General features: G+C 34.1%; 1 protein-coding gene and 1 pseudogene across 1 annotated transcript; both read left to right on the top strand.

Moving 5' to 3' along the window:
• Positions 7-13277, top strand: LOC109837793 (arabinosyltransferase XEG113). The gene is made up of 13 exons (XM_020406150.1): positions 7-142; positions 227-502; positions 582-787; positions 2009-2114; positions 4322-4578; positions 4998-5133; positions 5398-5492; positions 5582-5635; positions 7619-7732; positions 11607-11705; positions 11799-11918; positions 12624-12710; positions 12794-13277. The coding sequence occupies exons 1-13, from the start codon at positions 19-21 to the stop codon at positions 12959-12961; spliced, it is 1842 nt and encodes a 613-aa protein (XP_020261739.1). The 5' UTR covers positions 7-18; the 3' UTR covers positions 12962-13277.
• The window catches only part of LOC109838982, a 5668-nt pseudogene continuing 3079 nt past the window's right edge, over positions 14001-16589 (top strand).

The following is a 16589-nucleotide window of genomic DNA, read 5'->3' as shown; positions in this document are numbered from 1 at the left end:
AAGCCGCTGTTCCTGGCGATGTATGTGACCGTCGCTTTGGGGATCGTCTTCTCCTCTCTCTTCATCCTCTCCGCTCTCTACAACAATCCTAATAACATCTCATGGTTTCGTTCTTCTTCATCCTCGTCTCCTCCTTTACAGCGTAATTCCCCAAAACCCTTTTCGTCAGCTTGTATAATTCTATTCCAATGTGTTAAAAGTTTGAATCTTTGATGAATTTTCTCAGATTTAGATGCTACTAGTTTGGGAAACACGAGTTATGTATATGTAAATAATAATCCTACTTCAGAGCAAGACACCAAGTCTGCAGGTGGTGTATGGACTGTCCCTGCTGGTAATAAAATGCCCGATTTGAAGGAGTTTAGATTGACCAAGGAGATGGTAGAGAAAAGAACAAAAGATAATGTCATAATTGTGACATTTGGGAATTATGCGTTCATGGACTTTATACTCAACTGGGTCAGACACTTGACTGATCTTAATGTCTTCAACCTTCTTGTAGGTAAAATTTCGAGGACCTTTGTTGTGGTCTTTTCTTGTGATATTATGGAGTGATATGTTATTTTATAATGTTTTTTTAGGTGCAATGGACACTAAATTGTTGGAGGCTTTATATTGGAAAGGTGTTCCGGTTTTTGACATGGGGAGTCATATGAATACTATTGATGTTGGATGGGGGTCACCCACGTTTCATAAAATGGGAAGAGAGAAAGTTTTCCTTATAAATTCCATGCTTCCGTTTGGAGTCGAGTTGCTAATGTGCGACACTGATATGGTTTGGTTAAAGGTATGTTTGATTTTCCATTGGTGGACATCGTAATAGTTATTTCTATAATGTTGATAGTGATATTCTTCAATTTTCTGCATGCATTTATCAGTTAATAATCAGCAGTGTATCTAGGAGACTGACTTGGAAAAAAGCTATCTTGGTATTCACGCCTCCATTAAGTTTAATTGTTATAACTTGTCGTTGGAGGGAGGATCAAATAGTGACTCATCTTATGTGAAATTCTTCATGGAGAGTAGTGAAGGTATCTTATATCCTGCCTTACCAGGATACTGGATGTAGTTTAACTTCATGTGGTCATAGGCCTGCCTGTGTCAATTCTGAAAATACAGTTAACAGGCAGCTATAACCGCATAATTTGTCAAAAACATTATTCTTGACTTCTATAGTAAAGTCTGAAGAATGGGTCCGTATAAAGACAATTTGAGGTTGTTGGAAAGCGAAAAGCGGAGTGAGACAACATGGTGCCGCTTAGGCCTTTTAGGTCTTAAGCAGGAAAAAAATGGCAAGTCAAAATTTTCTAATAGGAACAAAAATTCAATCATGAAAAAAAATCTGAAAAATTATAAAACAAGCAAAATTGGAGGAAAAAAAATTCTACAAATACATGTGATGTTTATAGAGATCTTAAGCATGAAATAGATGGCCAGTAATACTTAGATTCAATCCTGCAACAAAATTCTATACACATTGTAACGTGATAAACCAACATAGTTGTGGACTATGTATGTCAAATAGTCAACTAGTTAATGGCTTAATGTAAATTATCATATCATACATTTTTGGTGGCCTCTTGTGGGTTTAGGGGCCATTTTTGGTTGTTTTTTGTGCCGCATCCGCTTTTGGGAGGGCTTTTTCGAGTGGAAGGCGGCTAAGGATCCGAAATGCTTAAGTGGCCGCTTAAGTGCCACTTTTTACAACACTAAAAGATAAGCTGACAGGATGTACATAGGAAATCACATTTATCTTTGAGGCACAGAATAGAATAGACCACCTGAGTCAAATGGAATTGGATTCAAAGGCTATTATATGGAATTCTTTTAAGTTCTTACTTTTTATTGGCTTCTTGGATGACTACTGATATGATCCCTGCCATAATCTTATTGTAAAGATCACAGAGGTCTTGAATACATTTAATAGTTTTATTGTTTTCATGATAAATTGCAAAAGGAATCTTTTTGCATGAATTTTGTTCTCACCTATATCACATTCATGGAACAGAATCCACTTCCATATCTTGCTCGTTTTCCTGAAGCAGATGTCTTAACATCAAGTGATCAAGTTATACCGACAGTCACTGATGACCGTCTAGAAGTATGGCAGCAAGGTAAATTACTAGAAAACTTAACAAAGGTTTATCTTGTTTTCTTAATCCCTTTTATATTCTCTGTGCACAAATTGCAATAACACTTTTGTTGAGAATTGGAACCTCCCATGTTATTGTTTATCCAAACTATCTGCTGAAACTTGCCTGTGACTGAATTGTGAGAGAGTGCTATGACGTGTTTTACTGAAATTCACTTAAATTCATGTCAACTGTCCACAGTTCCTAAATAATAGGAATCAAAATTTAGGAACATGTCAATCAAACAACAATAATTGTATCTTGTCAATTGGAAACTTCATGAATTTTAACTGTTTGAGTTCGGAAAGCAAATGAATTTACAGGAAAGCATATAAATTTGCCATAATCACTAATAAAGAGGAAGTAAAAGATACTAAAAGACTCAGATCTATATCCTGGATGGTGACTTTCTCTACTAGTTTCTCAAAAATATAAAACATAGAATGTTGGTTGAGGTTTATTACAGTTTCTCGCTTTAAATGGTCAAATAATGTCAATAATGGTTTGTTAAAAGAACCCTGTTTAATAATTTCATGTATATTATGGACTTCTGCCCGTGGCTTAGGGGATTGGTGAAATAGGCATATGCCTTCTGCAGCTTTCAATTTGTCAGTTTGTTCTTTCCATAAGAAACAGAAGGGTAGTGTGGGTTCAAAGCTTGGAATTTTAGTTCTTTAATAATGATCATGACTAGTTTTTCATTTTTTCCTTTCTCCTTTTTCTTTTTCTTTTTGGTTTTGAGAGGAGTCAGAGGAACCGAAATAAGAAAGCATAAAGTTATCATGTCTGTGAGATAGGCAAATATTCGACCTTCTAAGTATTTGCTAACTGTATAATTTTCTTGAAGCCTCTTTTTTTCCGTTTCTTTTACAACTTTCTGATGATTATTCTCAATAAGAAATCAGTTTCGTGGAACTAGTTCTAGATGAGTACATTATGTAGCATGTGAAGACACGCTAATGCTGTGATCGTAGCCATATCCACTACCCCTTAGAATTTTGATCTGGACCATGCGACTTCATTCTTGTTGCATCATGATTCTGTTTGATGAAACTTGCTTTCCGAGGATAATGGTGGTATATCCTCTTGACTCTAGAACTGGATTAAAGGATTTGGATGTTTTGATCATATAATTTGATTACATTGAACATATTATTCTCTTTCTGATTTTTGTGCAAATATCTGTCTAGAGCTGTATACGTGTTAAAGAATCAAGCTGCTTTTATTATCACGCTCCTTAAGTTTGCACGTTTTCGGATTTACATATCACTGCTGCTTGCATAGTTAATGAGATGATATATGCAGCTAAGCCATGTGCAAGGTTATAGAAAGCGCCAGGTGGCCTAAGTGTTTTCTTCTTCTTATTATTATTATTACAATCAATATTATCAAAAGTGCTAGCATCGCTAGGTACCAAACTGGCGCCGCGCTAGCTCTAGGAGGATTTCTTTTTTTGTTTAAGTGGTGATGAAGGAGGTTTTACTGAAGGTCGGAGAAGTTGGACGAGGTTTTCATAGTTGGTAGTGGCGGCCAGAGGAGTTTAAAGGAGGTTAGAGGATATGAAGGCTGCAATGAAGAAAATTATGATCAAGACCTAAGCGGTGTAGTTCACGTAAGCAGTCTCCGCTTCTCTAGGCACTTCCAAGACCTAGGCAGGTGGCCTAGTATCGTGTAATCCTAGGTGGGCCAAGCGGAAGCTTTTTAGAACATTGTATAAAAATCTTATGTAGTTTCTCCGCTTCTTTAGGCACTTCCAAGGCCTAGGCAGGTGGCCTAGTAGTACCACGTAATCCTAGGTGGGCTGGGCGGAAACTTTTTAGAACATTGTATAAAAATCTTAAGTAGTTACTCATCCACACCTAAGCTTTCATAATTTCTATGTATGGAATTATTGTACTCGGTCTCTTTACCTGTACAAAACAAATTTAAGCAAATATTCTGTTAAAGCTAGTACTTGTCCAGTCATTTACCCGACTGTTATTGTATAAAAATAAACAAGCATGACAATTTGGCTTATTTGGCATAAAAATATGCTATGAATGAAACAATGCACATTTCAGATCTGATGTACACCAATACGTTCTCTTGTTGAGGATAGGGGTGTTTGCAAGTCTGTACTGCATGTATTTCTAGGCTGAAAAACTGACAAATCTAATAAAGCATATAATATTTCCTCTTACCACTGGCAGTAACTGGTGCCTACAATATTGGAATTTTCCATTGGCGTCCTACTGATGCATCAAAAAAGCTGGCAAAAGAGTGGAAAGATCTACTTTTAGCTGATGAAACAATTTGGGACCAGAATGGCTTTAATGAACTTGCACACAGAGCTTTGGGGCCGTCTGTGGAGGGAGAAAATGGACTCTTTTATGCGTTTGATGGAAAACTCAAATTGGGAATCCTGCCAGCAAGTATTTTCTGCAGTGGCCACACTTACTTTGTCCAGGTAATAACTTTTAATATCACTTTTCCCTTAATTTAATGTTTCTCTTCTATTCCTGGATATAACCTCCTTGTGTATTCTAATCTTCTCTTTTCCTGAAACTAAAAAAGAAGAAAAAAAAGAAAAAAAGAAAAAAAAGAAAAAAAAGAAAAAGAAGAAAAAAAGAAAAAGAAAATGCTCTTCTTCTTTATTCTGTAATATGTTCATAAGGATATTTTATGCAAATTATACTACTTGGTTCAATGTTTAATTACATTATCTCCATTATACAAAAGAAATAATTAGATTTTGTTTCTCTATTCCGCATTTTTTTCTTTGTTCGTTTCATTTATTATCATAAGTAACTCATGTTTGTGGTGTTTGTTTTTGAATTAATTACTTATGGAACGTTTCTATGTGCCTGATATAAATGAAATTGACAGGCCATGCATCAGCAGTTCAGGCTGCAGCCATATGCAGTTCATACTACTTTCCAGTATTCTGGTACTCCTGGAAAACGACACAGGCTGCGTGAAGCCATGCTTTTCCATGACCCACCAGAATACTATGATTCATCAGGTATGCTTTGCATGTGTGCGCCACATAACAAGCTTAGAATTTTAACTTAATGTATGAATTCTCAAGACAAAAGCAATGCATTGCCGTTGCAGTTATAAGTCGGTTCGATATCAAACGATTCTCTACGATATCTTGTCATATACTAATAGGGGATGATGCAGCCCTTTGTTCTGTAAATCAAGAGAACTTAAGCTTCAGATTGGACTATATATTGTTGCTTGACGTAATGCCTGCAAATTCTGAATGTTTCACAAGTATTTACAGGTGGTTTCTTGTCTTTTAAACCAAGTATTCCAAAGAGCTTGTTGCTAGATGGTCCACATACTGTTGAATCTCATTTCTTATTAGTAAATTACCAAGTAAGCATCATCTATCATTTATATACTGTCGCTTCCTGGAATATAAAGCTTAGCATTGACACCCAACAATTCTTCTCTCAACTTTTCAGTTGAAGCAAATAAGGACTGCGCTTGCGGTAGCATCATTGTTGAACCGGACACTGGTAAGTGCCATTTTGATATCGTTAATCCTACAGTTATTTGTCATTTATGGATTTCAAATGAAAAGTGATATAGACAAAAGAGTATATGGTCTGAAGATATCTGATCCATTCATTCAATAGTTGAAAACTGAATAGCTATTAAGATAAAATGAAAGGACCAAATAGACGATGGCAAAAACACTTTCAAAATGCACAAATTTTGTCTATACATTTTATGATATGCTAAATGAAATAAACAAGTGAATCATCCATTTGGATGACCCATCATTAAGTTTGAAGGGACGAACAAGTTTTAAGTTTCTTCCTAGGAACTATAAGGCTTTGAAGACCCATACTAACTGATACACACAAATCCAACATGGGTGCATTTGTAATTACCTCTACCAAGTGTAAATAATAGTGCCGGTAAATCCAACATGGTGGAGATAAAAATTATTCACACTATCTTTACTTGGATAAATCTCAATAATATCCAACCCAATTCAGGCTAATGCAGTAAACAAAGTATCGCTTGTCCCACATAGTCACAGACTCATACAAGCAGTTATCGACCCTACCAGAGCAATTTCCTTAAAAGATCACTACATATATAACCTAGCAAAATGACCCAAGACAAAGATATAGAGGATCATCTACGTACAAACTTATATACATATATACAGTTGCATAATTCCTTGGACCCTCCTCGAGCTGTCATCATACAATTCGTGAGGAGCCGTCATTGTACAATTCTTACGAATCGAATCCCTTAGATACACGAATTGGCTCCCCAAAATTGGCGTACTGCTTAGGCGCTTACGAATATGTGGCACAAAGTCTCTTAAAGTGCACCTGTGCAATACACAATGCAGTGTGCACAATTGAGTGGAGGGAGGCGCACAATAGAATATATGAATTAATGACTTTACTGTTAACTAAATACATATGGAGTTCATTTTTTTTCTGTTTTTTTTCACATAGTTCGTGGTAGGATCATTGTTTCTTGGAAAATGGTAAGCACACCCAAAAAGAATTGTGATCTACCATTGACCGAACTTGCATATTGAAGCAAACTATCCCCTTAAATCCAAATTTTCTAAGCGCCGAATTGCATAGCCGAATTCGTACCATGACCTACGTACCTCGTACTTTGTAACTATTACATATCTATCTTGTAAGAGAGATGACCATGAAATTTCTTGGCTTCACTCCTCTCTTTGATCTCAGCCTGTGATAGCAAAAGGGCGAAGATGTGAGAGAGAAGAGGAAAGGAGAGGAGAAACAAGATGGTGATAAATGACTGGAGAGAGAAGTAAGGGTTGTTATGGGGGATTCATGGCTAGGATTATTTCTATTAGTATAGTGGGATTTATTGGTGGTTAGGAATAATGTTTAGTGGAGATTGATGGAATTTGCAGAAATGCAAATGTCTAAGGGATTCTGCTAATTTCTATATTGGCTTAGTTTAGTAAGCACTAAGCACTATGTGCATGTATAATATCATCCTAATTAACTCGTTGCAAATTGAAATATTTAATTATATAAATGGTTTTAGTTAAAAGTTTTAGTTAGTTTTCCATTGGTCTCAAATTCCAAGAGTTGCCAGGATCTCCAATATAAAATTATTGCACTCCGGTAACCATTAACGTGGAGTACGGTACACTACACTGACCAACTGACCAGATGTGTTACCGTCGTCCGTCGATTAATGCTAATTTGACCTGGCCGCAATCTTGAGATTCTATACAAGGTTTTAAAACAAAATGAAAAACGTAGAAATCCCCTGTATTGTTTACCGAAGAAAAATACATTTGCATCAGTATAAAAAGCCAACATATACTAATGCTAAAAGTGAGATGCATTCTAAAGAATATGTAGCAGTACATTAGCCTCAGACTTGGTACCACAAATTAATAGCATGTAATGCATGCTTAGTTTCTCATTTCACATCCATTGCTTTTATGCATTTCTAAATCTGTAAACTGACTTTCTTGTTATTTCTAGGTAATGCCTCCGTTATGGTGCAGGTTTGACAGGATGTGGTTTGGACATCCTGGAATTATGGAAGGAACAATAACCAGACAACCTTTTCTCTGTCCTATGGACCATGTGTTTGAGGTATTCTCTCTTTTTTATTTTCTTGAAAATCTACCGAAAATATTCGTTATTAAGATTTCATTCATCTCATGCATTAAAAGGTTAATTACCTAAGGACTCACACATCTATGTTCTATTGCCTGAGGCCCTCAATAGTGCTTATAGGCATGGCTGATTAGCTCAATATAAATTATGATACTTTTTGGTGACAAGCTTCACACTTAAGTTCTAGTTTAAAGAGCCTTCATCAGCTTCTCCAAGTTTTCGTTCTTTTTTTATTCTCTTTCATCAGATCTCCCTGTGGCTTTGTCACGTCTCTTTAACATTTTTTTCTTAATTAACCATATCTGTCCTGAAATGTAATGACTACTTGTCCGCTATTTCACACCATATGAAATTTCAATATATATTACTGGGCATATAAATGTTCCTATGTTTACAAAATCTAGTAAAGCATTTGGATATGATGGTGTTTAGTGTTTCCATGGTGTTTTTGCCAAAAACAAAACACCATGTGTTTGGAAACCAGAGTATTTTTGTTAGGCTACAATATCAAAAACCAAAAACACAACTCATTTCAAAACACCAAAAAGGTGTTTCAAGTTTAGTGTTTGTGTTTTGAGTTTCAAGGGTGTTAATATAATGTCTAACATAATGTATTAATAATAATATACTTAATATAACATATTCGTTACAATAATATAATATAATATTAAATTATATTATTTAATATGCTACATTATAACATTAGTTTCCGAATATATCAATATTATGTTTAATACCATTGATTAATAATACATATAATATTATAATTAATATAATATAACAATTATATTTCAAATAGTATTATATATATTATATTAATAGTAAATAATAATAAATTAGATATATTGATAAAAATATAGTAATAAAATAAAAATATATTTTATTTGTTACATAATATAGTATAATATTAAATTATATTATATTATTTAAACAAATTACATTATAATTTTATTTTCCAGATATATCAATACCTATGTTGAACACCATTTATTAATAATACGTATAATATTATAAAAATAATATAATATAATATTTATAGTTTAAATACTATTATATATATTAAATTAATAGCAAAATAATAATAAAGAAATATAATTGATAATATTATTAATAAATAATCCTATAAGTAATGATCATAATATTGAATTGATATAACAAAAGTAGTCTATTATATTATTTAATTAATAAAATATATTATTAATGTAATTAATAATATATTATATAAATATTTTTTTTTTTTTTTTTTTTTATTAAAATTTTTTAATATGTTATTAATAAGTAATATTTAATAATAAAATAATAACATTCTATAAGAATAAAAGATTTAAATATTAATATGTTATTATATGCACTAAATATTATATCTAAATAATAATTCACTACGATTATTACAATAAATGATAGATAATACTATATATAAAAGTAAATGAACTTCATCAATGATGAATCTACCAAAGATTAATATAATAATATATAATATAATAATAATATAATATTATATTATAAAAAGAAGATGTTAATACATTATTATTTATAAAGATAAAAATAATTAAATATATTAATATTTGAAAATAATATTTAAGTATTATAATATAATACATATTATAAATATGTACATTATATAACATTATAATATATTAGTTAAAGTAGATTGTATTATAATTAATATTTAATGTATTAATAATATGTTTAATATTAATGTTATAAAAGGTCAAACTATTGTTCACCAAAAACACTTGTCATGGTGTTTCGAAAACACTTTTGAAGAAAAACACCATACCAGAATCTCCATGATATCCAAACCCTGGCTTATTCATAATTTCATATAATGTTATTAGTGTGATGTCTCAAAATCTCGTGTTTAGCCTGAGATATCCTGAAATCTTGTGTCTATAATATATTTGTACATGACCAATAATATAACACCAGTTATGTGCACTTAAGTGTTAATCCAAATGAAAACGATATCTCATTTCACCATCTTCTGACAAGTTCTTATTATAATGATCCATAATTGAACATCAAAATTGTTCGTAGTTATGTTCTTGTACCAATTCTCCGTAACTAAATAACTTTAAATGGCTTACTGAAGAATTCCCCCGTCACACAAAATCTGGATCTAAATGCTACCTGGCAAAGTTTGAAAATGAATGGGACGGGCCATCCAGTTAAGTAGTTTCACATATATACATATATAGGGGATGTTAACCGGCAGCTTACTTGCCAAAATGAGCTACAAAGAATGTGAGTGGTGAGCTCCACTACATTTGATGTGACTAATAAGACTAGTCTCATCATATTCCATCTCTTGATAGATCATTGTGAGACTGACTTCATGCCCATTTTTCCTTACACTGTAGACTTAAAAACAAAGACAAAACAATATTCAAACCAGAATGGGTTATCTACTTATACAAAATTCTGACAAGTATTATTTTTAGTTTTTAGTTTTTGTTTTTTTTACTAAAGCCATCAACGAAGGGCGGGGGGTTTGGCGTGGGCGCCTACCAGTGCATTATTGAAAAATTAACAACACAAGAGTAATGGGGAGGACATAAACCTTACCCCTAAAACAAAGTAAATAAATACAATTATGAATTTTTATGAGTCCTATAGAACTATCAGCCATTCTGATCCTTATGGAGAGCTGATTTGCATTGATGCGGGAGATCCTGCCCATAAGAGAAGATCTGTCTGGAGTGATGAGAGAAAGCAAAATCTGCTATTCTGACAAGTAACTTTTAGTTAATAAGATGAGGTGTGGCATAGTTAATACGTCTTCCAAAATAGCTAATGACAAGAATTTTTTAAAAAATCTTAATTACAAAACATTCGGCTGTCATGGATACCTGTAAGGGACTGAGATCAATATACAATAAGATACCAGTATACCACAAAGAGCCAGAATCCTGGTGACAAATGGCATGTAGGACAGAATCTGGATAAATTGCCAAAAGCCAGAATCCATCCTGAAGGATGGTTTTGCTATTAGGATTGATTGATTAATCAATATTGATATTGAGCATTAGTGATTGATTGAGAGTTGAGCATGGCTTCTTTAGTTTTTCTTATCTGGTTTCCCATCCTTCCCCTTCTTCCTCAAATTTCTTCTCCTTCATAGCATTACTGATTTGGCATAATTTTTAAAAGATCAGGAGCTTTGAAACCTCCACCTTGGTAAGCTTTTAGCCAAGAAATTATAGTGGCCATGTTCATCTATACCTCTCAGTTGGGTCCATAGTCTTCACCCAAGCTTAATTCCTGCCAAAAGTCTTATTGTTTATGCATTCAAGTAGTAATTGAAAAGACTACAGATTCTCCAAAGAATGCTGCTGTACTCCATGATGATAATACATGTTCAATGGTTTTTTATGGGGCTGAGCAAGAGTATCATATATCCGAGAATGGTTCTGTGAAGTTGGACCTACAGATACATCCAGAAATAAGAATCTAGAATTAGGTGTGTACCCAGGGGTATGAAGAGGTGGGAGAGGATGAAAGCAACAGGAAGAAGATTGAAGAGGGCCTGGAGAAATGAGTGGAGCATTAATCAGGCATTACTTTTGGATTTTGTTTATTTATTTATTTATTTATTTTTTGTGTGGTATGTTTACTCTGTGCTTTGTCCTTTGACTATCCTGCTCGTCTTAACCAATGAAATAATTCCAAAGAATCTAAATGTTAGCACATGAACAAAGGCAAATTATCACGATTCTTGTTTAAGTTTCATAAACTTTTCTATTAAAAATCATTAAACGTTTAGAAAAAAAAAGGCTATTCTTCTGCTATTTTTGTTGCTCTAATACTTGTTTGGCTTGGTATTTGCATTTGACGTGACTCAAATATGAAGGTGAATGTTATGCTGCAAGAACTTCCTGAGGTAGAATTTGGAGCTCAAATTGATTTCAGAGAGTATTCCTTCCTTCAGAACCCAAGGGTATCTAAGCAGGTAACCTAAAGCTCTGGAACCAACACTCGTTTTGTTTATTTATGTTCTCTAAATGGTTTTCTTTCTATTGGCTTTCCTTTCTATTGGGTTCAGGTTAAGGACTCATTTCTGGAAGTTCAGCTTTGTGACAAGCAGTCAACAAAGTGCCATGTAGCAAATGAAACAATTGGAAAAGGAGCTCTAAGATTTCCTAAGCATAGCACTGAAGAAATGGTAATATATCTATTCATGTGGTGCTGCAAAGATTTGAATAAGCATTCTTTACATGGTTAAATCGGCTATATCATTTATGGTTCCTCTTTTTAAAAGTAGTGTGCAGCATTCATTATTAGTTCACTATATAATTGACTTATAAAGTTACACATTTTTGATATGATAATGTTCAATTTGAACCAATTACTGACATAACATGTGGATGATGGATGATTCCATGTGTATACCATGTAAAATCTGCTTAACTTTACTCCACTTCATGCTTATATTATAATGAGATCTGTGATGCCTTGTAACGGGTATTCCATTCACCTTTGTCAATCTCCTTGACTAGTATTTGTTGCCTATTGTATCATTATCGCTGTAATTTCCACATACGTTGATTGCTTACTGCATGTATGTCTCCATATTAGATTTTCGAAGGTCACCATGCTGGAAAGTTTAGGAAACTTAGCACTTGACACCCCTGTCCCGCATCAGTTTGTTGCAGATTCTTATGTTCAAAAGATCTAACTTTTAGTGCTTGGTATGAGAAGCGCCCTTGTGCACATTCTTTGGGCTATTCAGTTAGAACATTGTAAACATCTTATTTGCATTAGTTACATTAACTCAAGATGCATGTCCTTGCTCTCCTTACTTATCAAAAGCTGTTAACAGTGAGCAATAAAACTGTACCTGACTAAAGTAAATTATTCTACCTTCCAGTTCATGGAAGTATTCTCTTCATACAAGGATGTCAAGGTCATTGAGTTCTCATCCATGCAAGATGCCTTCCAAGGATTTATAGACAAGGCAAGATCATCTCTTTGTTGTCTATTTTCTGCAGTCACTGTAATATTTTTTTTTAACATAGAATTTGCTTAGCTTTTCTTCAGGAAAGAGAAACCAAGTTTCGGAATCGTGTGAAGCGATATGTGGGAATATGGTGTTGTGTGGAAACTCATGACCCCGGTCACATATACTATGACATGTATTGGGATGAAAAACCTGGATGGAAACCGGAGCCCCCAAAAACCAGGGAGGATGATCATCCACCTTGGTAGAAAGATCTACTATGTTTTGGACAGAAATTTATACAATGTCAGATTCCTAACCTCCAGTTTTTGGATGTCATATATATTTGAGATGTACCATTGATGATAGTTTTCGAGGAAAAGGATGACTTAAGAATCTTTCTTTTGTTGTAATATGTACAAATATACAGATTTCGACACAGTACTGACCTACAAATGATTGAACATTATACCTTGCCGGCTCACCCTGTTCTGCTGGGTTGCCTTTCCATTTCTTCAGAACTATAATATGGTTTTGAAGGATATGTTAAGGACTTGCTAATTTATTTTAAATTTTTCTGGAGAACCTCGACTTATTTCAGTTAGATTTCTGCATGTGTATGTATACACTCTCTTTTAACAAATTTGCAGTCTCTTTGGTTGCTGAACTTGCTAACTTTTTCTCTTTCCAGACCTACGTTCTCAAACATGTTGTCACAGGACTTGCACGGGACTTGAGCACTACAGGGCCTCCTGTTTATTGAAACGAATTATCTTTTTGGGGAAGGGGAAAAAACTACCGTTTTATATTTAAACTAATTTACCATTCGAATTGTGGGGTGTGTTTGGCAATTAAGTAAAAAATGGGCCAAGTTCGATCTTGGTCTAGTTTTTCTTTTAATCAGTTTGGAGTTGGATCAAGTGGGTGTTGGTCCGATGCGAAATTAGTTTTGCGACTTCTTTTTGGTTTAAGAAATATTGGGTCATAACTCGTCTAGATTTTTGCTAATCACAAATAAATTTAAAATTGGGTCAGGTTCAGCCCTAGTAAAAACGACAAGTAATCTTAGCTGGTAAGTCTAGCACCATTGATTTGATTCGAAACGGCATGAATCCAGTTTTCTTCGACCTCCTTAAAAGCCACCACACAAACTGGGAGTAATTGCATTTTTTATGTTGCCTGACCCGTATTTACGTTAGTGCTAGATCAATATCGTCGTTTCCCGGAACACTTGAAAAATCTACTTATATGGTGCTCCATTGATCTCTTCGTCTCAAGAAACCAAACCGTTAAACATTTAAGGTTACGATGGCTAAGATTGTACCTCGGGCACTGGGTCCACTGCTGCTCCTTTCCAAGCCAGAGCTCAATGCAACCCTGGTAGAGCACGTGACTGGAAGAGCACGTGACAATTGCGAAGTACTGAGGATGATTCAGAGTGCTGCAAGGAAAAGGCCGGCATTCTATTGCTCGCCACTCGTGACTCTCGACAGAAAAGCGCCTGCATGACGAGCTTTGCTATAGGGACCCAAAATATGAGACCAACAGGGGGGACAGATGATGTGTCCCCCTTTTATTTCATAATGAGCTGGCCATCATTAATGATGACCAGCTCATTATGCAATAGAATGAAGACACCTCACCTGCCCTCTCTGTTGGTCCTATATTTTGGGTTATTGGAGAAATTTTTTTTCGTAATTAAGGATTGACTGCAATTAAAGCTCATGTGTACATCAAACCCACCATTTTTTAATTGTCCCTAATTTAACACTTAAGAACAACAAAATGCACATAAATCTTTTCTATCTTTAACTTCCCTCCAAAATGATTAAAAAAAACAAAACTCAATTTATTTTCATTTTTATTGAAAAAAATTTAAAATTAAAGAAGCGCGCCATCTATGAGGAAAAAAGTAGTTCAAACCCCCTATAGCTTCAAGGTGTGTGTAATATAATTTTAATTTTCTACTAACTTTTTATGTTAAATAAGCATTTTTATGTTTTTTTATTTGTTTTAACGGTTTTTCTATCGAGTGCCCTTGGGTACCCGATAAGAAAAACAAATATCATTAGTTATGCCTCTTTCCAAAGTACTAATTAATGTAGTAATTAATTATTCCCTTACTAATTAATTAGGGGTTGTTTGGTTGTATGTTTTTACCATGGAAAAGGATGTAAAGTGTAAAAAAGTGGGTCCCAATGTCAGCTTTCATCACTTTCAATTGTTTGTTTGTAGTTGTGAAAATAGTGTAAAGTGATTTGATATGCTGATGTGGCTTGTAAAGTGATTTCATGAAAAAAAGACATGATTTTAGGAGAAAGCTAACATTGAAGTTAGGAAAAAATAATAAAAAATAATTCCAACCAATAAGATCATTTGAGTAGGGACCACTTTTTACACTTTCCAAACAAACAATTAAAATTTCATTTTGCAAACCAAACAAGTGTTTTATGATTCCAATGGAATAAAAAACAAACAAAGAAAAGTATAAAAGTAAAATTGACGAGGTGGACAACAACTTTCCAAGTTGTGTCATAAATACACAACTTTACCAACAACAACCAAACAGCCCCTTATCCGTTTTTCTATCGAGTGCCCTTGGGCACCCCATAAGAAAAATAAATGTCATTAATTATGCCTTCTTCCAATGTACTAATTAATATAGTAATTAATTATTCCCCTACTAATTAATTATTCCTCTTCAATGAAATAACTCCCCACCGATTGATGTACCACAATTTTTTCCCCAGGTTTTTTCCCGGGTTTATCTTCTACCAAATTACTGTAAATCCAATAGATTATTATCCATTGAAGAGGAAGCTTGTTATCTATTTTATTTTTTATATATTTTGTTACTTTTAATTTATATTTCTTGTTTTTTATGTAATAGATGGATGAAGCTTCAATGACAAGTGGTTCTAATAGAGGTATTGTCACAAAGTTCTTCGATTTGAATGAATTGCCAGAGAATGATGATTGTGAGTTACATCAAGTTGAGAAATTAGATTTAGAAGATGAAAGTAGAGAACATATCATGAATATTTTCTTTGAGCCTTTTGTTGGTCAATGTTTTTTAAGTGAAGAGAAGGCTTTTGTTTACTACAAGGGATATGCAAAAGCTCAAGGCTTTTTAATTCGAAAAGGTAGATTTGATAAGAATAAAGATGGAGAAATAAGTATGCGTGGTTTTTGTTGGCCTTCTTGTTTTGATGATGATTTACAAACAATTTACTACTAATGTTGTTTGTCTAGTGTTTGTGCATTCCTATGTTTTGTAGACAAACAACGTAGTTGGAGGATGGATGGAATAGAGCTTCAACGATGATATCCAATGGAGGTTGGCGGAATGTCGGTGAAGCCTTGCTATTCAAAGTTCAAGATCCAAGTTCAAGCTCCATCCGTGAGATTACCAAGTCAAGCTTATTGAAGATCAAGATCATTGCTTGGGTAATTTAGTTTAGGGTTTATGTCAAAACATCAAAATTCAAGTATATCATATTTTTATGTTTTGGACTATTTTGTAAAATAATGATATTTTTCATTTGGGAGGTCCTTTCTGATAACCAGTCACTGTAGCATGTTTATTATCATGTCTACAATCATTCCCCAAAGTTTTACATTTTTTAGAATTTATTTGATATTTTTAAACAGTGTTTCAAAATTAGATATACAACTTTCAAAACCTGTTTTTTATGTATCAGTATTCGGTCGACCGCACCGGTCGACCGATCATTTGATCTTTTATCACTGGGCGACAGAGAGTATGTCGGTCGACCGGTCCGGTCGACCGAAAGCTCCATCGGTCGACCGCACCGGTCGACCGACGATGGTCCAGATCGTTTCTTCGGGTTTTTGCTCTCCGTCGGTCGACCGATAGAATTTCCGGTCGACCGCCCA

Source organism: Asparagus officinalis, chromosome 4 (genome assembly GCF_001876935.1).
Source record: "Asparagus officinalis chromosome 4, Aspof.V1, whole genome shotgun sequence".
Lineage (NCBI taxonomy): Eukaryota > Viridiplantae > Streptophyta > Magnoliopsida > Asparagales > Asparagaceae > Asparagus > Asparagus officinalis.
This window is presented reverse-complemented; position numbering and strand designations above follow the sequence as displayed.

Bases quoted from the DNA above. Each gene is read 5' to 3' on its own strand.
- LOC109837793 (XM_020406150.1), top strand. From the start codon at position 19: ATGTATGTGACCGTCGCTTTGGGGATCGTCTTCTCCTCTCTCTTCATC. The intron at 143-226 runs GTAATTCCCCAA...GAATTTTCTCAG, and splicing joins CTCGTCTCCTCCTTTACAGC to ATTTAGATGCTACTAGTTTG. The intron at 4,579-4,997 runs GTAATAACTTTT...TGAAATTGACAG, and splicing joins GCCACACTTACTTTGTCCAG to GCCATGCATCAGCAGTTCAG.